Source organism: Saccostrea cucullata, unplaced genomic scaffold (assembly GCF_032062105.1).
Source record: "Saccostrea cucullata isolate Sc308-1 unplaced genomic scaffold, CSIRO_AGI_Scuc_v1 ctg4899, whole genome shotgun sequence".
Taxonomy (NCBI): domain Eukaryota; kingdom Metazoa; phylum Mollusca; class Bivalvia; order Ostreida; family Ostreidae; genus Saccostrea; species Saccostrea cuccullata.
Window position 1 is genome coordinate 86,664 of NW_026919220.1, and position 26,289 is coordinate 112,952.

The following is a 26,289-nucleotide window of genomic DNA, read 5'->3' on the forward strand; positions in this document are numbered from 1 at the left end:
ATGTATAGAAAAGAAATTTGCATGTATTTGCAATATTTGAATCCTGTTTAGCGTGAAGTAAAGGTCTTATTAAAAAAAATCGATTTTCAATATTCTAAGTAAATTTAATTTGCAATCTATCAATCAATTAAAAATTTAATTATTCATGCATCCATCCAAAATCTTTTCCAGCTATAGGTTATCTTTTAGGCATAATAAATGTAATAAAGTTAATCCATTGGCGGATCCATAAGGGGGAGGTCCGGGGGGTGAACCACCACCCCTTTATTTTTGTACAAAGAGAGAGAACGTTTTTTTTCCTTGAAATATAGATATTTCTACGTTAAATTATTTGAAAAAATAAAAGAATCTCTGTCCTTTCTGCATGCTCACTAGATCTGTAGATTTTCACGTATTTGTTTGCCTCCGTGTACCTTCACAACCCCTACTAATAGCTCCGACCACCCACAAGTAACATGCTAGGAAGATTCGATCGTCGAACTTTATCAATACAATTTTTGAACCATCGATCTTCAGAAGTAACTAACTTTTAGAAGTATGCATGAAATACATGTACACGCATCTTTAATCAATGAAGAAAAGGTTTAATTTTCACGTTGTATGCAGATGAAAGGGACCCACTTTTTATGCGAATAATCTTTTGCTGTAGTTTTGATTTATATTTTGATTTGGAAGCACTCTCCACATTTTTTGTGCCAATGAATAGGCAAATTCTAATATTTAAAAGTAATGTACCCAACAGAAAAGTTACAGGAAGCCCCCTCTACCCCCTCCCCCCAAAGGGATTTTAGAGTGTGGTGCATATATAGTTTCTTTAATGGATTTATTTTGTTTTTGTTTAGATTTTTTGTTTTGTTTTGTTTGTTTTTTGTTTTGTTTTGTTTGTTTTTTGTTTTGTTTGTTTTTTGCTTGTCAACTGTTTTTAGAGGTATTTCTTCTAATTATAAATTAAATGAAGCTACGGACTTGAGGTGCCCGTTCTGTGATTCTATGCATGAGTGCTGGGGGCATCGACCTCCCCCCCCCCCCCCCCCCCCCCCCTTCAAAATATCGCTGAATCCGCCTCTGTAATCTATCATAATTACATTGAATGAGAAAGACAAACTGCAGAGTCGATATGTGCGCGTTGCTTGGTTGTAAAAAGTATGTGTAAGGAATAGATTCTGTAGCAAAAGCTTGTAAAAATATAACATGTGTATTATATGAATATTATATGTGCATGGTATAAAGATATTAAATGTATTGATGCATTGTTTATAAATACCTGTGTATTGAATGAATATTACAGTTGATCCTCGTTTATCCGGACACTGTAAAACTCATAGGTAGACGCCTTAACAGTAAGAGAATGCATAGGCGCCGGATCCGGGGGATGGGAGGTGTAAGCCCCCCTCCCCACTTTTTTTTTCAAAGATTAACAACATATAATCATTGAATATTGGGGCTTACATTTTTTTCGTTGGCTTAGTCCCTCCACTTAATTAATTAAGTTGCTTCCGACGCCTATGCAATGATAGGATAGCAAGAATGGATCTTAAGCCCCCTCCAAACGAAATAGGGTTTTTACATTTAAGTCCATCATTTTACATTCAGGTCCATCCTCGGAATTTGCAGAGGTTTACATTAAACCAAGTAAAAGTGAACTTGAACCCCCCCCCCCCCCCCCCCCCCCCCCCCCCGAAAACGGTGACCCCTCCCCGAAAACACGAATCTTTGTTATATTGGTATTAAAATTCATTACTATGAAGCTTTGAGAAAGTGAGAAAGTTATCCACTCCCCCTCTCCATGAAATAGGATTCACGTTTGGGAAATGACTTTACGTGGATTATTTTGTGCTTTGTTTTTGATTGTCAAGAAATATCTAGATTGGAATTTTTTTTTTTTTTTGGTTAGGGTGGACCCCTCCCCCTAGAAAAAAAAGTCAGGATCCGCGACTGAGAGGTGAACTTTTTCCTTTCCTTTATTCTGCGTGTTTGAGTGGAGGGTTGGGGCGGATTCCCCTCTCTTTTAAAAATAAAGATCTTAAAGATCAGCGCCTGGTTGGGAGGTACATATATAATTATAACTACTGAAATGTCACTTCAATGAAGAGCGGCAAACATTTTTGAAAAAGGTAAAGATAAAAAAAAACAGGAATCAATATAAAAACACCCTTAAACAATGCATCATTATGAGACAGATGTGTCAGACGCTGTGGTATCTTTCACTTCCAGTTCACCGGGATATACATTGTATAGTATCGACATATAAGAATGGAAATAACCATTTAAATCGACAGTATGTCGTCAATATATGAATGTCAAGTTGAAGGGTACAACGAGTGTTTTCCTCTTTCAAAACATAAGATTTTGGACATATTATGCCCATTTGAATATAAAAATAGGTCTTCTAAAAGAGGGGCGCAATTGGTACCCCTAGGAATTCCAAAGATTGTTGGAAGACAAGGTCTCCAAAAAGACATACAAACGTTTTATTTTGTTGATAATGGTAAAATTTTGTGATTTCAAATATCAAAAACTTCTTTGGAAGTTTGATTTACACCACTTCTCGAATAAATTGTTCAAAAGAGGATCCCGGGCCGGAACACATAATATTATAGTATCAAAATTTTTCATTAATACACAACAAGATTGTCACTTTTCCTGAGGATTAAGAAAAAAGTTAAAATTTGTGAAAGTGCAAGGATATGTCAATCAAACCTGCCAAAAAAAAAAAATTTTAATAACTTTTAAATGAAATAAGATTTTTAAATTAATTTTTTGTGTGAAATGCTATTAAAATACAATAAGTCGTAATATTATAGAGAAAATATTAACTTCAAATCTGTGTCCAAGTACCTTTAAGGACATATGCAAGGTACCTTATCTACTGATAATTTTTCAAGGTACTCCTAATTTAAGATTATAGTGCCATCAGATGTTAAAGCATGCATTACCAGTGTTTTTAAAAAAAGATACCAGATAAAAAAAAAAATTGCATGTCTAAAAATAACGAAACATAATTTTTCCATCAAAATTTGTTTTAGAAAGAAATATTTTGATCGGGATTAGCCAAAATAAAGAAAAATTATTTCTCTAAAATTTGACTATTTCGTTTTAATTTCTTTCTAAAATATGATTAATGAACATGTTTTCCCCAGTTTTGACTGGTTTTAAGAAGATTTTAACCAAAAGTTAAAAAATATTCACAAATTATGTGTTTTTATTTCCATAAATATTTTTTTCAGAAAAAAAAAAAATAGCAAGAGGTCCATGGGCCATCGCTCACCTGAGCACTAAGGCTAGTGGGAAAAAAAAGAAAATGGTTTAAATACTGTCAAGTTTAAATCCAAAAGAAGTCCTAGGACCAAATAGGGATTAACTATTATTTTGAAAATGAATCTTAAAGAATTTTCCTATATATTTCTATGTAAAAGTTTGGTCGGGCATTTTGGCCCTGCCATACCCCTGGGGGTCATAATTTGAACATACTTGAATCTTCACTACCTTAGCATGCTTCCATATAAATATGATTAATTATGGCTTTGTAATTCCTGAGAAGATTTTAAAAGAATTTTATTATATATTTCTATGTAAAAGTTTGGTCGGGCATTTTGGCCCTGCCATACCCCTGGGGGTCATAATTTGAACATACTTGAATCTTCACTACCTTAGCATGCTTCCATATAAATATGATTAATTATGGCTTTGTAATTCCTGAGAAGATTTTAAAAGAATTTTATTATATATTTCTATGTAAAAGTTTGGTCGGGCATTTTAGCCTCTACCTACCCCCAGGGGTCATGATTTGAACAAACTACCTACCTGAGCATGCTCCCATATAAATATGATGAATTATGGCTTTGTCATTCTTGATAAGATTTTTAAAGAATTTTCTTATATATTTCTATGTAAAACTTTGGTCGGCCAATTTGGCCCTGCCTTACCCCCGGGGGTCATGATTTGAACAAATTTGAATCTACACTACCTGAGGATGTTTCTCCATAAGTTTTATCATTCCTGGCAGAGTGGTTCTTGAGAAGAAGATTTAAAATATGCCACCAAATTTTCAGTTATTCCAAATTATCTCCCCTTGAATGAGGGCGTGACCCTTCATTTAAACAAACTTGAATCCCCTTTTCCCAAGGATGCTTTGTGGCAAGTTTGGTTGAAATTGGCCCAGCGATTCTTGAGAAGAAGTCGAAAATGTGAAAAGTTTACAGACAGACGGACGCCGGACAAAATGTGATCAGAAAAGTTCACTTGAGTTTTCAGCTCAGGTGAGCTAAAAAAGTCTAACCAGCCTTTCTTTACATACCAGTATTTTATTACGTATTCATTTGATGCATTCATTCACAGCCAATTTTTTTTTAGAAGAACGCATCTAATTTGGATGTAAATATTTTTTTTTTCATTATATTTGAAAAAATACTAAAAAAATTGCATAAAATAATTAAGATCTAATGTCGGCCTTTCAATGCTGAAACCATTGTTTAAAAATGTCGACTCAGAGATCCATAGAATAAACCGTTGTTGTGGGATTCTTCCTTAAGCCCTATATTTTTCTAAAATATGAAAGTGATGCAAGATGTAAGAAATCAAAATTCATTCTTTCTAAATCATAGGAATCCCCTGAAGTAAGAAAACCCAAATCGTTTTTCTCATATGACCTCCTTGATGTTAATTGTGATGTCATTACCTTGTGGATTTTCCCGTCTTTTCTTTATAAGTTGCAGAAGACATCAATTTTCAAAGGAATTTTCTTTAAGAAAACATACTCTGCCACCGTCGTCGCGAAAGATTTAGAGATATGTGAATTTTCATAGCAGTTTACACAATATATCCAAAAAATTAAAGTGGGCAACGGTGGAGACACTATTTTCAAAAGGAAAATAAGCACAGAAATGAGTCATTTTGAGACTTTTCTGCATTTTAAACAAGAGGCCCAAGTGCCTTGAATCGCTCTTCTGAAAAATTGTACAATCAATCACTTCTATTAGACGCCTCCAACTCTACTACTATCATACGACCCAAAATGCATCAACTTACAGAGTTTGATAATATTTAGCCAGACTAAAGATATTATAATAAAATATTTAAGATATTCAAAAGTAGGTAACCATGACCTACTTTTTGGTCAACATTCTCTAAAAACTCAAGATGCATCATCTGACAAAGTTTCACGATTCTAAGCCAGTTAGTACCAGAGATAATTAAATATAGCCATCAAATGTCAAAAATAGGTCACAGTGACCTACTTTTTGGTCGACGTTATCCAAAAACCCAAGATGCCTTAACTGAAAAAAAATTGCTGATTCTAAGCCAATCATCTTCGCTAGCCAAGGGTTTCCGATCCGATACCTACTCTACAACCCTTGGCAGATTTTGCCGAAAATTTTAGAACTCGCGCAAATGAATTTGATTGGCTGCGAAGTCCGAGTCTTCGCAAGGTTTTTACTAATCGACGATTTCGGCTGAATTAAAGTCTTTTCATGTTTTATGCACAAAATAAAAGTAATATTTACAATGGATGAAAGTTAGGACGTGATCTATGCTTAAAAAACAAGGGATTAATTAATTTGAATTTTTTTCTTTTAATTATATATGTTTTCAAGAATTATTGAAAGGACCACATAAGTCTGTGTTCCGCATTTTAGATGCATCAATTTAAGCCAATCAAATGTCACGGCTCATTGATAATAATTGATATGGCAACAAGTAGAAAGTAGTGTCAAACTCTTGACTAAAAATCCACGAAGAACGATACTTTCTACCACTTTTGAAGTGTGCCCACTGCCCACAGCTGTATGAAGTTGTTTGGATATATTCCACATGGAGGTCGCCATATTGTTTCAAACGTCATATTGATCTACGTATGTTACAACTATTTTCATTGGACAAATATTAAAGATCTTCAAGGGACTTAACTCAATTACGCCGATAGGCGGCGCAATCAAAGTTCCCGTTTGATAGGACTAAATCTGCCAAGGGTTGTAGAGTAGGTGTCGGATCGGAAACCCTTGGCTAGCGAAGATGAAGCCAATAAGTACCTGACATATTCAAAAGTAGGTCACCCTGACTTACTTCTTGTTGGACATTCAATGAAACCGTAAGATGCCTCAACTGACAAAATTCGATGATTCCGAGCCAATAAGTACCAGATATAATCAAATTAACCATAAAATGTTAAAAGTAGGTCACTTTGACCTACTTTTTGGTCGACGTTCTCCAAAAACCCAAGGTGCCTAAACTGACAAAATTTGATGATTCTAAGCTAAAAACTTACCTGAGATATTCAAAAGTAAGCACGGTGACCTTCTATTTGGTCAACATTCTCTGAAAACTCAAGATGCATCATCTGACAAAGCTTCATGATTCTTAGCAAATTAGTACCAGAGTTAATCAAATATAGCCATCAAATGTCAAAAATAGGTCACAGTTACCTACGTTTTGGTCGACGTTATCCAGAAACCGAAGATGCCTAAACTGAAAAAAATTTCTGATTCTAAGCCAATAAGTACCTGACATATTCAAAAGTAAGTCACCCTGACCTACTTCTTGTTGGACATTCAATGAAACCGTAAGATGCCTCAACTGACAAAATTCGATGATTCTGAGCCAGTAAGTACCAGATATAATTAAATATAGCCATAAAATGTCAAAAGTAGGTCACAATGACCTACTTTTTGGTCGACATTCTCCAAAAACCAAAGATGCCTCAACTGACAAAGTTTGATGATTCTTAGTCCATAAGAGCCTGAGATACTTAAATATAGCCATAAAATGTCTAAAGTAGGTCACTTTGACCTACGTTCTGGTCAACAATCTCCGAAAACCATGCATCAACTCACAAAGTTTGATGATTCTAAGCCAATAAATACTAGAGATACTTAATTATAGCCACAAAATGTCAAAAGTAGGTCACCATGACCTACTTTTTGGTCGTCACTCTCCCTAAGTTTGATGATTCTTAGTCAATAAGTGCCTGAGATACTTAAATATAGCTTTAAATGTCAAAAGTAGATCACTTTGACCTACTTCTTGGTCAACAATCTCCGAAAACCCAAGATGCATCAACTGACAAAGTTTGATGATTTTAGGTCAATAAGTACCAGAGATACTTAATTATAACCACAAAATGTCAAAAGTAGGTCACTATGACACACTTTTCGGACATCACTCTCCCAAAACCCAAGATGCATCAACTCACAAAGTTTGATGATTCTAAGCCAATAAATACCAGAGATACTTCAATAAAGCCATAAAATTTCAAAAGTAGGTCACAGTGTCCTACTTTTTGGTCGTCACTCCCTGAAACTAAGTATACATCCACTACAAAGTTTGATGATTCTAAGCCAAATAATACCTAAGATACTTAAATATAGCCATTAAATGTCGAAAGTAGGTCATCGTGACCTACATTTTGGACATTTTTCAAAGACCCAAGATGCATCTACTGACCAAGTTTGATGATTGTAGGTCTGAAGGTAATCAAATCATGCATTTTAAACAATTTGAAAACAAATGTCGGCAAAATTCAAAAGGAAGGTCACAGTGACCTACTTTTTTATAAATATTTTTCAAGATCCCTAGATGAATTAAAGTACAGGATTTGATGATTCTAAACCTCCCAGTGTCTGAAATAATGGGATTTAATGTTTTTAAATGGATAAGTCATAAAGTTCAAAAAGTATGTTACGGTGACCTACTTTTAAATTGACATTGTTCGAGGACCCAAGATGCAACAACTGACAAAGTTTGATGATAATAGGCCCTAAAGTGTCCAAAATATGCCTTCGAATCAATTTGAAAACAAATCCCCGCAAAATTTAAAAAGTAGGTCATCATGACCTACTTTTGAGTTAACATGATGAGAAGTCGTAAGATGTATCAACTTACAAGATTTGGTGATCCTAGTCTTTATAGTAAGCAAAATATACATGTTTCTATTAATTGTAAATTTAGGTCAACTTGAGGTCAAAGTGACCTTGAGACCACGCCCTTTGCCCCAGGGTAATACCCCGTGCAAATTTCAATCTTCGATATATCGTGATCCTTGTATGTAAGGACAAGATAGGGTAAGAACAGTATTTGGCCCCCGATTTGGGGTGTCCTTCAGAATGATCCAACAGTTTATCCATGAAAACCTGTTTTCACCCCTGCCACATAATGAGTGTTGGATTTAAGATTTAGGAAAAAAGGGGTCACAGTGAGGTCAAGAACTATGTCAATTTTTGAAATTTCTCATTTTTATGCAATTTTTCACTCATTTTACAGCTATTTTCTTTCGGAAAACATAGAGCACACACTTGCCTATCTACTAAATCTATATATTTTATACAATGATATCAGATGCAGTATATATGTAAAAATCTCAGATAGGTAAGCGTGTGCTCTATGTTTTCCGAAGAGAAATGTAACCCAAATATGAAGAAATTCCACCAGAATTGAGGAAATTCGGGAAAATGTCCTATTTCTGCAGCCTGTAGTGGCTTCCATGTAGGCTTTGAATCAAAATTAGTGCTTGTCTTGAAGTAAGCATCATTTTAACTTCTTAACTACAAACTATCACAGTTTTACCAGTGTTCTGATTTCTATATCAAATAAGGGGCCAGATTCGGCTGCTACTCTATCTTGTCCTTTGGTGAAAATCTGCCTGGCGGTTCTGGAGAAGAAGATTTTTTAGTAACCAGTACTTTTGGTTTTGTATTCCTGATTATCTCCCCTTGTTTAAGGGTCCCAACCCTTATTTTGGTATAAATGGTAGCCCTAGGGCCAAGGATACCCTGTGACAAATTTGGTACTGATTGGCCAAGGGGTTCTTGAGTTATAGCCCATATTCTTAAAAGTTTACGCACACTGCACAAATGGCCATAGCTTAGCCTTTGGCTCAGATGAGCTAAAAAAGAATAAGGGCGACAAAGGCGAGGATAGTCTCTGCATCTGACATTTCAAAATTTCTAAAAAAAAAAAAGTTGTTTTAAATAAATAAATACTTAAAATTAAAAATTGCAGTAATTCCGTTTTCATATATTTTATTTAGTTTTATAAATGAAACTTGAGATAAGGGACAGTATTCAAGGTAAAAACAATATAAATCGGAGCAGAGCAAACATGATGGACCTTCGAAAAATGAGAGGTCTGATAAGATACCATGGAGTAGAAGTATCCACTGTAGACCAGTCATTGAGTATCTTGTAGAAATTACTGTAGAAGTACTTTTTTCCGCGAGGTATTAAATTACGCTATATTCACGGTCATAAATTTTCTGCAGAAATTTGTCCAAGCGTACTTTATAAAAATGTAAGGCATATGGTGACAGTAAAGAAAATCCGCGTAATTTTTTACCCGCGGATTAAACAGAAATTTAGATTCCGCGGAATTATGACCCCGCGGAAAAAAGTACGTCTACAGTACATGATTCAATGATGGAAAATGAACATTAAATCAAACTTAAACTTTCAAAAACATGCAACTGAGTATCTTACTGAAATTCAATGATCGATTCAATGATGGAAAATGAACATTCAATTAAACTTAAATTTCAAAAACTGAATCTGATTCTATTCTATAAGAAAATGAATACTTCTTTATAAAACATATTTCTACAGACTGGCTGACTGAAAGAAAGGCCGCAGCGCTTACCCGTTAAATTGGCAGGTTTCCTAACAGTTATTTCATAACCCAAATTCATCAATAAGCAAAGTAGATGGATTTAAGTGGTTTGTATCCTAAAAATAGCGTTTTCAGTATGCTATTCTAAAAAGGTCGTCGTGACCTACTTCTTGGGTGAACTCTCTAAGGACCCAAGAAGTATGGAATGACAAAGTTTGATGTTTCAAAGTATCTTAGAATTCAAGTTGGATACAAATATTAAAAGTACTAAATCTAGTTTGCCTCTGCAACTCGCTTTTTGGTTGACATGCTTTGAGAACCCAAGGTGCATCAACTGACAAACATGATGATTTTAGTCAATATTTGTTTTGTCACACTATTAAGACAAAGCCTTGAAATATCAAAAGAAGGTCACCAGTACAAAATGTCATTATTTATTTGATGAAAACCAAACTGTAAGATTTGTACACCAACAACTTTATCATAATATTAACAAGTAAATAAATGTAAACAAAATTACTCATACATGTATATACAAATCAACAGGAACTAAAAAAAAAACCCCTACTTTATACGGCTTAATTTAATCAAGAAAATATATAGATATAATAATAATTAAATCAAAAGGCGTCTCCTTTTTCTCTAAAGTCTAATTAATCTCATAAGAGCACATCAGTGTTAGTCGTAGAGTAATAATCAGTTATGGATGTATCTTTTCCCTCCCATATTCACCTGATTCAAACTTCTACACTGAACCCGCGCTTCAAAATTCTAACTTTTTAATTTCCTTTACAATTTTCATAAATTTTCTTTGAAAAAAACTTTAAAGTTTGGCATCGCCATCACACTCTTCTCAAATATGGCCTCTTGTTCCTTAGCATACGTTCTTCATAAGGATGTATACGTATGTTTGAAAGTTACCCTTTTAAATTGCTGTTTTCAACATGTGCAATGCTTTTTCACATCTAGAGAAGCTTTGTGGCCTCCCTGCTATTGTATGCATCTCTGTACAAACCTTGAATTCATCTTTCAAAATTAAAACTTTCTTCGTTTTTAAATTTTATGACCCTTTCAAACTTTTTACTAAAATGTTCTCGGAAACAAAAACAATTTTTTGCAGATTAAATGGAAAATAAAAGAGACGTCAGTCATTTCAATTACCACTCCTTTTCAAATATCCTGGTATAATATTTTTCCCAACAGTATGGTTTTTGATTGTACTTTTCAAGTGTCTTTCGCCATTTTCTTTCCACACAGATAAAATGTTTACTTCTTAATAAAAATCTATGTGTATCTCCAATCGTGTCTTCAAATGATACTTTTCCACGAACATTACCAATGTGTTCTTCTCCTCTTCTAGTTTTTTCTTATAATCTTGGATGCCTTCCAATACACATCAGGTATGTTGTTGCTTATCAAATGCATCACATTTCTCCCAACTAAATGAACCCTTTGAATCTCTGAGAACCTTTGCACATACTGACACATTATTAAATCACATAACTCTAAACTTTTCCCCACACACATCATTTTTACCTCGAGTATATCTATAAATGTTCAGATCGATTAAAAAAACTTTCCACTGTCACATGCAAAGAGGTTTTTGTCAGATGTTTGATAAAAAAACCTATCCATAGACTTTCCGTTCATTGTGATTTTGACTAGCTTATGTTTGCATATAATATTATTCTTACGTGTTGAATGTATGCTCAATGTATGCTTTCCCACATACATCAGTTCACAAAGGCTTATGTCCCTGGATGTGTCCTTTTGCGTTTCTGTAATGTTTTTAGTGACTGGATTGAATGCTTTCCCAGGTACAATATGCTTTTAATTCAAGAAATGTGGTAGATATCTTTTCGAAAGCATAACATTTAATGAATTCTTTCACCACTACAGGTTGTCATGTATTTTTCGTAAGCTATCCAGTCGGTTGAAGTATTTTTTCTGTAACATTTATAAGATTTATCACCAAGACTGTTCTTTCAGGCACTTCTGTCTGGAATCCAAATAATAGAGCAAACCTTCAAATACATATTTACAAGAACATTAGATTCCTTATAATTATTCGTAGATGATTTTGTCACGTGTGTGCTGTTGGACTCGTATCTCCTATTTATAAGCTAAACATTTGATTAGTAAATGTTTGTGAAATGCCTTCTTAGACATATCACATTAAACACAGTTTCTCACCTCAACGTCTCCTCAACTGTCATGGTTTTCCGAGCAGTTATTTGTATGTGTCTTCTTGTGTATCAGTAAGACATACGATCGACTAAATCTCTTTCCACACACATCACATGCATAAGGTTTTTCACCTGTATGTATCCTCATGTGTATCTTTAAGGAACTTGATCGGTTGAATGCTTTTCCACAAAGAACACATTTATGACGTTTTTCACCAGTATGTATCATCTTGTGTAATCTTAACCGGTCTGGTCGACTGAAAGTCTTGCCACATGTAATACATTTATGAGGTTTCTCACCTGTATGTACCCTCATATGTAGCTTCAGTCTATAAGACCTGATAAATGCCTTTCCGCAAACATCACATTTATGAGGTCTTTCACCTGTATGTGTCTTAATGTGGTCATGTAAGAAAACTATTTCTAAAAATGCTTTCCCACACATATCACAGAGATACCGCTTTTCACCTGTATGTATCTTTCTGTGTCTCTTTAAGGAATGTAAGAATGTGAACGCTTTTCCACACAAATGACATTTATAGCGTCTATGACCTAAGTCAATCCCTCTCCGTCTCCTTGACTGCCTTGAAAGGTTGAATACTTCCCCACATACATCATATCTAGAGGCTTTATTATCTGTAGGTGTCTTTGTGTGTCTTTGCAATGTTGTTTTATGACTGCGGGCTTTTTCACACACATTACAATTATAACCTTTCTTGTGTATGTGTGTTTTCATGTGTTTCTCCACGCAAGTGTCAATCTTTCCATGAACTTTGGATGTACACGACTTTTGTCCATTAGGAATCCTCCTTGACTTGTTTAACTGTCCAATTTTAGGATTTAACTTCTTTCCAGTAGATAACTTTGATGTGTTATTACAATGAAGTTTTCTTCCATGTTCTAATTCAGAATGTTCAGTTAAAGGTTCCAGACACATGTTAAAATTATGAATTTTTACCTGTGTGTGTATCCTCATGTGTCCCTCCATACAAGGAACAATTTTCCCACACAACTCACAGAGACAGGATCTTCTTACTGGTTCATGAAATTGCCCAATTTGATTATTCACCAGTCTGCACATATCAACAAATGGGTTCTGACACTGATGTGTTTTCTTGTGTCTTTTTAATTGAATTTCTTCAATGAAGGTCATCTGACATACATCACATTTTAAAAGCCGCTCACATACTTGTCTGTTCATGTGCTTCTGTGAGTAATGTTTTTGACCAAAGAACTTTCCACTTTTATCACAGTCAAAAGAGTTTTCACAAGTATCCACCAATAGGTGTTTGTTCAAACATTCTTTTTCAGCAGAGGTTACAAGACTTTTACCAGCATGTATCTTCATATGTCCCAACAAATGCCCTCTTTCACAAAATGCTTTTCCACATTCTTCACATTTATAAGGTTTCTTACTTGTATGTATCTTCTTGTGTCTGTGTAAATTTACCGATTTATTAAACACTTTCCCACAAACATTACAATGATATGGAGCTTTACCCTGATGTGTGCGTGGTCCTTGTATGTTGTTTGACTGGCCATTTATATCATTATCATTGAAAAGTTTCTCAACTCTATGTGGCCTTGGGCCTTTCAAAGAGTCTGATGCTTGAGGGGAACTTCTTTGTTTTTCAGATTTGTGTGTCACCAAATGTATCTTCAAATCTGATTTTTCTGTGATTTTCCTCAGACTCACGAAACACTCATAATTTTTCTCACCAGCATGTACCTTCAGATGGCACTTTAGTTGTTCTGATGTAGAGAATGCTCTTCCACAAACATCACATTTAAATGGTTGTTCAACAGTGTGTCTCCTTATATGACATCGTAAGTTATATTCTCGGGTGAAAGCTTTTCCACACACTCCACACTTATGTGGTTTATTACCTGTATGGGTCTTCATGTGTCTTTGTAGGTTTTCTGGAAATTTAAAAGCTATCTCACAGAGGTCACATTTATAAGGTCTTTCATCTGTATGTGCCCGCAGGTGTCTCTGTAAATAGTATTTTCCAACAAAAGCCTTCCCACACACATTGCATTTAAGTAGTTTATCACCTGTATGCTTCCCCATGTGTTTTTCTCGACTTCCTGGAAATTTGAAAAGCATCCCACAGACAACACATTTATAAGGTTTATCATCTGTATGTGTCCTAAGGTGACTTTGTAAATGGTATTTCCTAAGAAATGCCTTTCCACACACATTACATTTATAAGGTTTCTCACCTGTGTGTATCCTCAGATGACTCTGTAAGGAGGATTTCTGGATGAATAACTTCCCACACACATCACATTGATAAGGTTTATCACCTGTGTGTATCCTAATGTGACTTTTTAGAGTATCTGAGGCTGTGAATTTCTTTCTACACACATCACATTGATAATGTTTTTCCCCTGTATGTACCCTCATGTGTCTCTGTATGCAATCAGAGCGAATCAGTGTTTTCCCACATTTAAAAGTCTTTTTCCTTTGATGAGTGTTGATCTGCTTCTTTAACTTCTTTCTCTTATCACCATATTTTTTCATTTTTTCGCTTTTACTTTTAATGAGCGGTAACTTTTCAGCATTATATTTATTGAGTGATCTGGATGAAAGAGTAGTCTTTTCCCCCTGAAAAAGTAACGAAACAACTTCTTAAGTTCTATCATCCATACATTGACCTTGTCAGCAAATAAAATATTTAATCAATGATTATTAAGTCAAATTCGTACTGAAGTTTTTTTTTATACTGCTTGCTTTGCCATCATTCAAACACTGAATTGAGGTATATTTTTCTGTTTTTTCTCATTTTGACAATATGAATTTCTCTTCACCTTAGGATGCTTAGTACCAAGTTTGGTCAAAATTGGCCCAGTGGTTTTTGACAAGAAGTCGAAAATGTGAAAAGTTTACAGGACAGCTAGACGGACGGACAGACGGACAACGGACAAATTATGATCAGGAAAGCTCACTTGAGCCTTCAGCTCAGGTGAGCTAAAAGCTTGTTGTATGATTTTACCGGTATGTTTATGTCAACCATTTGAAATGAATGAACCAGCAGTGAGCAAATCATCACCTTTTTTAGCCTGTCGAGCAAATAAGCCATGCCCTCATATTTACCTTGTCTGTATACTCACCATCAATTTCGTACTCCATGATCCATCATCGTGTACTTGAATTTGATTGACACATAGCTGTGTATAATTACAACTTGTAGTTCTCCAAGTAGAGCCTAAATTATCAGACTATTTAACTTTTACAGTAGGTCAGACCTACCATCTGAATCAAGTCTGGTTATGTCCATGCCTAGATGCATCTTACATGGTGTAGGTAAGACTTATAGGTACATGTACTTTAGAAATGGCTTGATTCTAAACACTTATCTGGGATTCATTTAAAGCCAAAACCTATGCTGACACTGTGGTATAGCATAAGCTTTTCTCAACTTTATCAAGGTTAGCTTTGATTTTATTAACCTGATGTTCTCCCCTTGTTTTAGGGTCACAACTGTGGATTAAATATAAATGGGAGCCCCTCAGCAAACGATACTTTTTGTTAAATTAACAATAAATAGTAAAGGGGTTCTGTAGATATGGCACATATTCTAAACCAGAAGTCTTTGTCAAGACTGGAGCTCTACTGGTTTGTACTTAAAGCAAAGGAAGAGAAAAGTTCTTAAGAAGTTGGGAATTGAAACTATACCACAGCAATAAAAAGAATAATGATCCTTGATTAACTCTCTTTATGTTCTTAGTATAGTCCACTTGCATGCCACATTATATTATTATCAGAATTAAACTGCAGGAGGAGTAGCATTTTGAGATTTTTGTAACAGAAATTTCTATTTTTGGTTACCATGGCAACACCGTTCATCAAAATCAAAAACCAATATACAGAATTATGTATCTTATTGTAGTCTACTTCTGTGCCAAGTTATATTGAAATCAGACCAAAACTGTAGGAGGAGTAGTATTTTGAAAGAATTTCACAGAAATTTTATTTTAAGTAACAAGGCAACACCGTTCATCGAAATCAAAAACTGATACACAGAATTATGTATCTTAGTGTAGTCTACTTGTGTGCCAAGTAATATTGAAATCGGATCAAAACTGTAGGAGGAGTAGCATTTTGAAAGAATTTTATAGAAATTTCTATTTTTAGTAAACGACAACACCATTCATTGACATCAAAATCGATACAAAGAATTATGTATCTTAGTGTAGTTTACGTCTGTTCAAAGTTATATTGAAATCAGATCAAAAATGTAGAAGGAGTATTATTTTGAAAGAATTTCACAGAAATTTCTATTTTTAGTAACCAAGGCAACACCGTTCCTCGAAATCAAAAACAGATACACAGAATTATGTATCTTAGTTTAGTCAACTTATGTGCCAAGTTATATTGAAATCAGACCAAAACTGTAGTAGAAGTAGCATTTTGAAAGAATTTCACAGAAATTCCTTTTTTTAGTAACAACGGCAACACCATTCATTGAAATCAAAAACCGATACACAGAATTATGCATCTTAGTGTAGTCTACTTGTGTGCCAAGTTATATTGAAATCAGACCAAAACTGTAGGAGGAGTAGCATTTTGAAAGATTGTTTACAGACAGACAGACAGAGGGACAGCTAGACAGACAGACAGATGGACGGACGACGGACACATTACTATCGCATAAGCTCTTCTGGTCTCTGACCAGTAGAGCTAAAAAACCTTGAAGTACATGTAACTCTGTACATCAAATGCCATTTAATGGTCATTTCATTAGCTCTTTGAGTCCTTGGCTCAGAAGAGCTAGAAATATATAAATTTATTCAGAATTAGCTCTTTGTCTCAGAATGCAAATTTTCCTATATTTGTTTGAAAATGTTCAGGCACTTCTTTTGTATGTTCACTTTGATGCTATTCTTATTTCCCCTTGGTCAGCCTTTACATTAATTTAAAAGGGGAAGTCAAATAAAATCTACAGATAAACTCATGACCTATGACTTAAAAGACCAAATCAAACATCCTTAAAATCCTCTTGCAAAAACTGCTTTTATGTCAAAGAACAGTACAGTAAAACTCGGTTATAACGAAGTCGCTGGGACCTATGAAATCACTTCGCTATATCCGTAATTCGTTATAACCGTATAAGAAATACATGAAATTCATATAGCTGGGGATCCAAAATGACTTCGCTATATCTGTAAATTCGCTATATCCGTGTTCGTACTAAACGAGTTTTACTGTAATACTGTAGATTATTTTGTAAACAAATCATTTTTATATTAATACAGCAAAATGAACCCTAGATGTCAAATCACAAATAGGTGAGTAAATAGTTCACCAGTATTTTTATAAAAACTTTAGCATCATAAGGATAGAAAGCAAGTAATTTTATTTCTTAAGAGGCACTTATTTCAAAATTTAATATTAAATCATATGCATATTAAGAATCTTCAATAACGATTATTCAGACAGATGATTGTCCTAGTGTTTATTTTTGGGACATCAGCAACTTAAGGTTCACAAACCCTCTTCTCAATTATTCAAAATGTTGTTTGAACCTAAATGATTTTCCAAAAGATATGTACAGTTAATTCTCAATAAACCGCCACCTTTTGTAATTAAGAAATCATGGCGGTATAACGAATTTGGCAATGAATTGATTTTCCCATTTTTTATGAACAAGAAGTAGTTATCGTTCTTTGAAATACCATTTAGCGTTTCTATTCTAATTATTACATGTATATAAAAAAATATTTCTAAATTTGAAAATACTTCAAGTAATTTCTTTATGTACAATTTTGCTACAACAAAATTTACAGTTATGAAATAAAGACGTGTACATGTGCATGCATGTAAAGCTGGACGTCTGATATTGGAGAAAAAAAAACATCGTGCTGGGTTACGTCGCGATATTAGTACGTAAAATGAATTCTTGAATAAATTCATTGTTTATGGCATCATTTTTAATGAAACTTTCACAATTACTACCGTATAATTATTTTTTAAGCAAATTTTGCATGGTTTGAAGAAGAGATTATCAGAATATATAATATAAGATTGTTATTGGCGAACTTTGGCGAACAACAACCACTTTTGTGGTGGAGCCCTGACTAAATGATTTTTATTTAACAATAAACAAAACTGTTATACATGTAACAGTTCATGTTAAAAATATTCTTTATTTAATTCTTATTTAATCATTTAATTGCATGTACCTTGTTTGGCTTTACATGCTTTACGACAGGAAGTGTCAACCAATTAGCCACTGACCACATACACCTGTGGCGGTATATATCGAGATAATTGACACTTAAAAATGGACATTTGTTCTGAAAACAGGGTGGAGGATGGCAGTATGCAAATTTGGCATTATAAAGAGAATTTTATATAGCAGGAAAAATGTTCTTGGGAAATCATGGCGGTATTGCCAAAATGGCAGTGAATTGAATGGCGTTAATTCGAGAATTGACTGTATCTTATAAGTAAAATACAAACAATTTTAGCCTAGCTTGTGGGGAAAAAAAGGACCAAAAAAATACACTTCAACTAGGTAAATCTGATATGTCATTTAGAGTTATCTCTCTTATTAGAGAACAAACCTTAAGTGCTTATGCAACATAACCTTATATAATTATAGCTTCTGATAAATGTTTTGTTTACTTCTGAATTTTGTATATTAAGATAAATTAGATGAAATGGATTAAGGTCAGACGACACGTTCCTCAAATATATGTTTTGTATCTCTTGGTATTTTATTACTTTTTTTTCATATGTGTCCCTTTCTTCTAATTTCTACATTGTTTACAAATATTTTTTAAATATAAGTACACCAAAAATTGTGTTATAGGCCATTTAGAAGATAATCCATAAAGGTTATATATGAAATATGACCCTATGGTACCTTGGCCAAATGCCTGGTAAGGTACCCTAATTTTTTGTGAGGAAACTTGTGTAAGTATCTATACTTCAATGACAAATTCTTAGGAAAAACTATATATTTTTGTGGGACGTGTCGTCTAACCTTACAGTCATCACGAAAACTCACTAGCCTGACGCCCGAGGCTAGTAAAAATTGGTCTGGGCTAGTAAAAATTGTTTCAGAAGTAGCCCGACTGGCTAGTGAAAAATAAGCAGGTACTTTCAGAGTCTTGGCTTTTAAATCTTAACCAATAAAAAAAGCAAAGCACTGTAGTCCTATTTTTCAGAAAACTCCCTCATCTAATTCATGCAGCACTACTTCATAGTTATTTTTCCATAAAAACGATCGTCTTTTTTCGGTAATCCGAATTTCCTCTGTTTGATCGTTTATGGTAAATGCATGCAGAAATCCCATTTAATTAATTCTGATAACTCATTTAATTGAAAAGTAAAGGATTACATGAGTTAACTATGTTGACTGTTATCCAAATTTATATTAACAATGTATCTGAAAATTTAATATGAAAAAAGTCACTTCTTTGGGAGAGAAGTCTAATGAGAAGTCTAATGACCAGAAAAGGGGCTAATGTACAATAAATGTACATTATCAGAAAGCTATGTAAAAAAAAAAAACTTGTTTGTTCAAATTAATTTAATCTTTATTAATGATAACTGATTTATTTATGATTCAAATGAGGGGAAAAAACAAAATAATTAAGGTAATTTAAAGCAGAAGAAATACAAAAGGAAAGGAATTCAGTATGAAATTTAAATGGAATAGAGTGATATACAACAGCAAATTCTGCAATTTCCTTTCTTTTTTTTTTTCGTTGGCTATTAAAAATTTCTTTGGGCTAGTAATACTGTCAAATCCACTAGCCCTACTGGCTAGTGTCTCAGAAAAGTTTTCGTGAAGACTGACCTTAAAGGAAATAATTTCTGAAATTTTATATCTTCCAGTATTTCCCAGTTTGGATAAAATTTGCAATATTTACTGGGACAGAAATAGCGATATTTACCACCGGTAATTCCCACCACCCTGCCTATAAAGGATTTATACATACATGTACCTTCATTATTTTCTGATGTTACATGTAGTATTCTTTCTTATCCACAGGGTCAGAATTCTGTAATGGTTGTTTCTTTCCTAAAATGACACATATACAAGGTAGAGTTAATACGCTATTTTAAAATTATTTTTTTGTGTATCATAATATGTTAAATTTTTAGAAAGCATACAAATTCATTTAGATGATCAATCAATGCACTGTGATTCTTGAAAAACAAATTTTCTCTCTTATATATTTCTTTGTTAAACTTTAATCACCCATTTTGGCCCCTAATCGTGGGGTCATGATTTGAATAAATCTGAATCTGCACAACATGAAATACAAAAACATGGCATTTTACCTCAGAAGATTTTAAAAACATTTTTCTTGTGTTTTACATTGTAAAACCTTGATTATTCTTTGTGACCTTAACCAACCTTGGAATGTCATGGTTTTTAAAAGTTTGAATCTGCATGATGATGCTTTTATAAGTTTCATGTGACAGCAAAACCTGGTTATAACAAACACATTGGGACCTATGAAATTACTTCTCTTTATCTGTAATTTGTTATATCTATATATGAAATTCATTAAATTCATATAGCTGGGGACAGTGTTTTCCTTAAGAACCGGCCGCCAGCCAAATTGACCGCTTCAACTGATAAAAATGCCGGTTAGAAATCTCAGAGCGGTGCGATATTTTGATCAAACAACTTCTAGGTCATTGCACGTCACTACATAGCAATACATTGGCTTGTTCATGTAATGAATACAATGTAACTCGAAATGTATTCGATTCAATTGTTAATATAAGTATTAGACAACAATGTTAAAAAGTTCACCGGGAAATGAACTTTTCGTTGGTACGTGATCAAATCTACTGAAAAGGCCTTCGGGTTTGATCACACGACCAACTAAAAGTTCATTTCCCAGAGAACTTTTTAACATTGTTTTTATTTATTAAATATCATTCAAACTATTTAACCAGTGCTCCAAGTCGCACTTACTTTTAGGTCGCTAAATGGCGACCTAAATTTTTTTTTGGTCGCCATTTCAGAATTTCCAGTCGCCATAAACAAAATTTTCACTCGCCATGATGAAAACCACAATTAAAACAATGAACTAACTTCCACATGTGTTATGTTTTTATTAAAGATTATTAATTACTGTGACAAGAAATCTTTTGCTAGTTGAAGAATATATCGAGATATTTTTAAAACATTAAATACAACCACCCTTTGTATATAGAAGAACACAAGTAATCTGATCCTAGAATCAGAGTTTAATCAAAAGAAAATAAAATTTTGACAGTTGTTGAGACAGGACTCTGCCAATTGTTTATCATGTTTACCTGTTTACTTACTACTATGTATCTACCCATAACTAAGTCATTATCAATGCCGCCAAAACACTTAATTGTGATATGCAAGCCACTGACCAAATGCTAATAAACTCTAGAAAGTTTACGACGTTTGGATGCCATTCTCTCAGAAACGTTATGTATATACGTTTCTGGTTCTATCAAACTTGACTATTACAGCATGCTGTCATAACATTACGTGGTCTAAGTCCATACGATAATTTGGAAAGTAAATTAAAGTATATATCTTCAAACGTTTTCTTGATAGAGAATCTTGAAAACGTAAATCTTGATCCCGATCATAAAAAGATGGAGGTTGTAGTGTTGTTACGATAGTCGCCGACTATCGAAAAATCATCGTTCAAAGGCCCAGATCGGCGACAATCTATTGTAAAGATTATCATCGATAGATCGCTATATTTTTCAAGCCTGATTTTTCAAGCCGAGCAGGTTTAACTCTTATATTCACCAAAGGGACGTCACTCTAATCGACGGTAAACAAAATGGCGAACGTGCATGGTGAAGAGGTTGACGCCGAATTACCTCCATATCCTGGTGCAACACGATCTAAAATACTTCTCAGGATGAATAAATTTAACCTTTTTGAATAGTTCAAATTATCGATTATATAATCGATTATGTTCTTCCGATTCAATTTGATAATCGATAGTAAAATTTGTCCAATTTTACAACACTAGGAGGTTGCCAGCCCAAATTTTCTCAGTTGCGAAAATGCGACTAAGTTTTAATTTCTAGTCGCAAAACCAATTTTTTGGTCGCAAATGTGATCGTTTTAGTCGCAACTTGGAGCACTGTTTACCTAAAATAAGATTACATTTATTGCCATGGTCACATTTAATAAAATATAATAAGGGTTAAAGTAATTAACCATGTTAACCAGAGATAAAAATTTAAGTGTAAAAAGGTCAACTTAAACATGTTCCATACATCAGCAGAATTGATGCACATTGATTCCCCATTTTCTCTCCGATTTTGAGTTACACTATATGATTACTTATCCAAAATATACTTCCCAAAAAAATCCTTGTTTTGACAAATTTCACGAGTGACATACCTTATTGTCACGATTAATTATGGTCAAAGCACTGGGCAAAGGCGGGTAACTCGTTAGACTACACGTGTTCGAGGTAAACATTTTCCCCATCCTTCTTAACAATACTTATAATTGTTTTCATATGTTGATTTCAGGAACATGTTTGTTCAAGGAAAATAAGATTATTGTTACATGGAAAAGTTACCTGCTAGATGCACTGGAGTTGAATCAATCATGATCTAGGGCAAGTCGTCCGATTCGCGGCATTTTTGGTGCATATAAACAAACCGAAATGTCGATCCCGATATAAATATAACCTGTACAGAAAACAAACATCTAGGCCTACTGGGGCCCGCTTTATAGAAGCTAAAACTACATGGAAGACCAAAAAGGTTTAAATGAGTGAAAATCTAAACAAAAAATTAAAGGTTCTGTTAGAAATTGTTTGCAAGAATATGTAATTTTAGTTTTAAAACATAATTTTTTTTTAAAAAAAAAATTACTAAAAAAAAATACTTGAAAATTCCTTGGTTAAATGCATATGTATAGAAAAGAAAACTGCATGTTTTTGCAATATTAGATCTTGTTCGGCATGATAGAAAGGTCTTATTAAAAAAAATTCTGATTTTAAGTAAGCAAATTTAATTTGCAATCTATCATAATCTATCAATCAACAAAATGATATTATGTACAACATGTATATGCATAGAATAGATTCTTGTGGACGTAGACTTTAAAATATAACATGTGTATTATATGAATATTATATGTGCATGGTATAAATATATTATTAAATGTATTAATGCATTATTTATAAATACAATAATAACATGTACATGAATATTGAATAGATATTACAGTTGATCCTTGTTTATCCGGACACTTGTAAAACTTATATAGGTACTAATACCTCTTTACAGTCAGACAGTGTATATAGGCGTCGGAACCAGTAGGGGGGGGGGGGCTTTTTTTTCAAATATTAACATAATATAAGCATTGCAAATTAGGGCTTACATGTACATTTTTTCGTTGTTTTAGTCCCTCCACTTTCAATTTGCTTCCGACGCCTATGCAATAATATCATAGCAAGGGTGGATCTTCACCGCCCCCCTCCAAACCAAACGAAATAGGGTTTTCACATTTAGGTCCATCATAGGCATGCGCGGATCTCGGAATTCGCAGAGGTTTCAAATGTTTACATTAAACCAAGTAAAAGTGACCTTGGACCCCCCCCCCTAGAAAACGGGGCCCCCTCCCCGAACACGGATCTTTGTAATATTGGTATCCAAATCAGTGGCGGATCCAAAAATCTTGAAAAAGGGGGGGGGGGACGACCAGTTTGAGGTTAGGGTAAGGGCCCACAACCACACCGTAAACACATTGATTTATCAAATATTGTGTATTTTTTTAACTCAAAGGGGGGGGGGGGGGGAGGGCTGGGTCCCCCTCTAAATCCGCCAGTGAAAATTCATTACCATTAAGATTTGGTCTGTAAGCATAATAAAAGAAAAGTAGCACTTATATTTGAAACTTTGCAACAGACAGCAATAATGGAATTCTGCATCTAATTGTAAATAGGCTATTTGTGTGCAAAGTTATATTGAATTAAGACAAAATTAGAACTGTACGAGGAGTAACGTTTTAAAAGAAATTCACCGAATATTCTATTTTTAATAACCATGGAAACACCGTTCTATTGAAAACAAAAACGGAGCAATTGTTTATGTATCTTTGTGTAGTCTACTTAAGTGCCAAGTAATATTGAAAATAGACCAAAACTGTAGGAGGAGTTTGAAAAAATAAACTGTTCACAGAGAAACGAATTGATAGACAGGCGGACGAACGACAGACATCTAACTAGATCGCATAAGGCCATGAAATTCGCAATTTTGAAAGGGGTGTTGCTAAAACGCGGAACGGAAAACGGAAAAGAAATATCAAGCATAAAGAAGTTTGATCCTGTAAAGACGAATAATGACCCCCTTCGAATAATGACCGGGGGTCATTTTTCAACGACAAAAAATGACCCCCACCCGTAGAAAAAAATCATTTTTTGTAGAAAAAGAGTCCTAGGGGGTCATTATTTTATATGTTAGTCCTATAAAATAATGACCCCCATTGAAAAATGACCCCCTTTAAAGTGATACAAAATATACACTTGGATATCTTTTTTACAGCGAAACTAATGTTTACATTTTCTGTAACCAGAAAAATACAAAAAGTAGTATGAAATAATTAAGAGATTCACGTAGTATTTCAATGCTAAAATTGTGTTTGAAATGAGATTCTTTAATTGTCAAGTAAATAAAATTTCTTTTTAATATTCCTCCTTATAATGTTTGCTTAAAGATTGATATTCCACTTGTTTTTAGAAATCAAACCATGCAAAAATCAGGTTTAAATACTCTTTAATAGGAAAAATTAAATTTTCCGTCATTTCAACTTTTAGTTTGTTTAAGTTTGGCAAATCCTATTTGACAATGAAAGAGGAAGAAATTTTTATCCCCCCCCCAAAAAAAAAAGAACATTACGTTAAATCAAAACAAAACAAAAAAAAAATAAATGAAAAGCAAAAATATAAATAAAACTCTATACCTTTCAATAATTCTGAAAGAGGCTCTAGATAAAATATTGAAATGAAGTTAAGCCTTCACACAAGTACTATCATATCATAATTTACTTCGCCATGATTAAAGCATATGATACTTTAAATGTTGGTGGAGGTATACTTGAAAGTATTGTTGCAAAGTAACAGTTAAAAATTAGTAGAATAGTAGATTATTTTTAGCTTATTTTTAATTCCTTCTTTTAGAAAAATAAAGGTAGGGTGGTTTTTTTTTTTGCTTTTGTTCAATATCGACTTCTTCCTAAATAAGAAAGGGGGTGGGGTAAGTATAAGACCTTAAAATATGCTCTGTAAAGCTATGGGCTAGTGTAAAATACACAGTCATTCTAATGCAAAAACTATACATGTAGACATAAACTTTTGATTTAGTACACAGTATTCATTACATTTCTTTTAACGTAGAACCTACTTCGTATGACATCATAACTTGTAAATGTGTTAAACCTGTGCTAACCCATTAAGTCGTCATAATTAATTCAATGCCACTTTTTCCCGTACTTGACAGCTTCAATAAAAATGGTAGAAAATACTGCATTTTGAAATTCACAGAATTCAATCATGCCAACATAATCTTGATTCAATTCATATATTTTTTGGTTTAAAATGCTTAATGGCAATATATTTCTGGAATAAGAGAAAATATGTAGGCACCTTTTATTTCTAGATCTTGACCTGAAGTTGACAAACCCAAGACTATCTAGTGTAATGAAATTACAATGTACATACAACTTTCGAAATAATTTGAATGGTATGTAACCATTTTGAAGGAATGCATAAATCGTAAGAAATCTTTAGTTGGCAGCTATATAGTGTAATACATCATTATACATGTATCTTGATGAAATGTGTCTAAGTCAAGGATGTACGTGTTGTAGATCGTTTGGTCGTGTGTACATTTTTGAGATATCTATAATGAAATGATGTGCATTCCTTTTAACAATTATTTGTTACCTATTCATATTCTTGGTGTTTGATTACAATTTTTCTATTAAATATGATCTTTTTAAAGAAAAAGTACAATTTCTGATAAATATTTAATCTGAAAGTAACCCCAAACAGTCATTTAATTAGTAAATCCCGTGTAAGTGCAAAAAGGTCAAGAATATGAGTATCGGTAAATAGCCTATCTTTCAATAGTTAGAGGGGAAAGGTATATATTTTAATCATTTTTTGTAATCATTTGGCTATGTTCTTCATCATATTGAAGATTGAAAACATTGTGACAAAGACGTCTAAAAATATTTACAAATATAGGGTGAATAATTGACTAAAAATAATAGAGTTCATTTGACTATTTTTTTTTAATGGATGACATATCTTTTATGTTAATTGAATAAAAAAGAAATTATACTTGATAAAATATTGTTTAATATTATTCAGTTATAAAAATTTATAAACGACGATGTTTGAAGAAGTATTTTTGTGATTTTTCATATTCCCTTTATGACAAGTACCCCTAAAAATATTTGAAAATGTGAAGTCGCAGTATGTAAATACCATACCAAGCTTCACAGCCTGTTCTAGATTGAAA

At 33.5% G+C, this 26,289-nt stretch overlaps 1 protein-coding gene across 4 annotated transcripts in view; it reads right to left on the reverse strand.

Annotated features, from left to right (window-relative positions):
* Window positions 1-22,426, reverse strand: part of LOC134282596 (zinc finger protein 91-like) — a 101,360-nt gene extending 78,934 nt beyond the window's left edge. Inside the window, exons 1-5 of one of the 4 annotated variants that reach the window (XR_009995325.1) lie at window positions 22,338-22,426; window positions 19,740-19,816; window positions 11,788-14,388; window positions 11,323-11,618; window positions 10,120-10,947 (exon numbers count right to left, since the gene is read on the reverse strand). Coding sequence is in view for 2 of the 4 variants with exons in the window: in XM_062765016.1 (XP_062621000.1) it covers window positions 11,800-14,388; window positions 19,740-19,745 (2,595 nt within the window). In the remaining 2 variants the exon portion in view is untranslated. Of the gene's footprint in view, window positions 1-10,119; window positions 14,389-19,739; window positions 19,817-22,337 lie in introns of those variants that run through there. The other 3 variants (XR_009995322.1, XM_062765016.1, XM_062765002.1) reach the window with 3 other exon arrangements.
* Window positions 22,427-26,289: the final 3,863 nt, after the last annotated feature.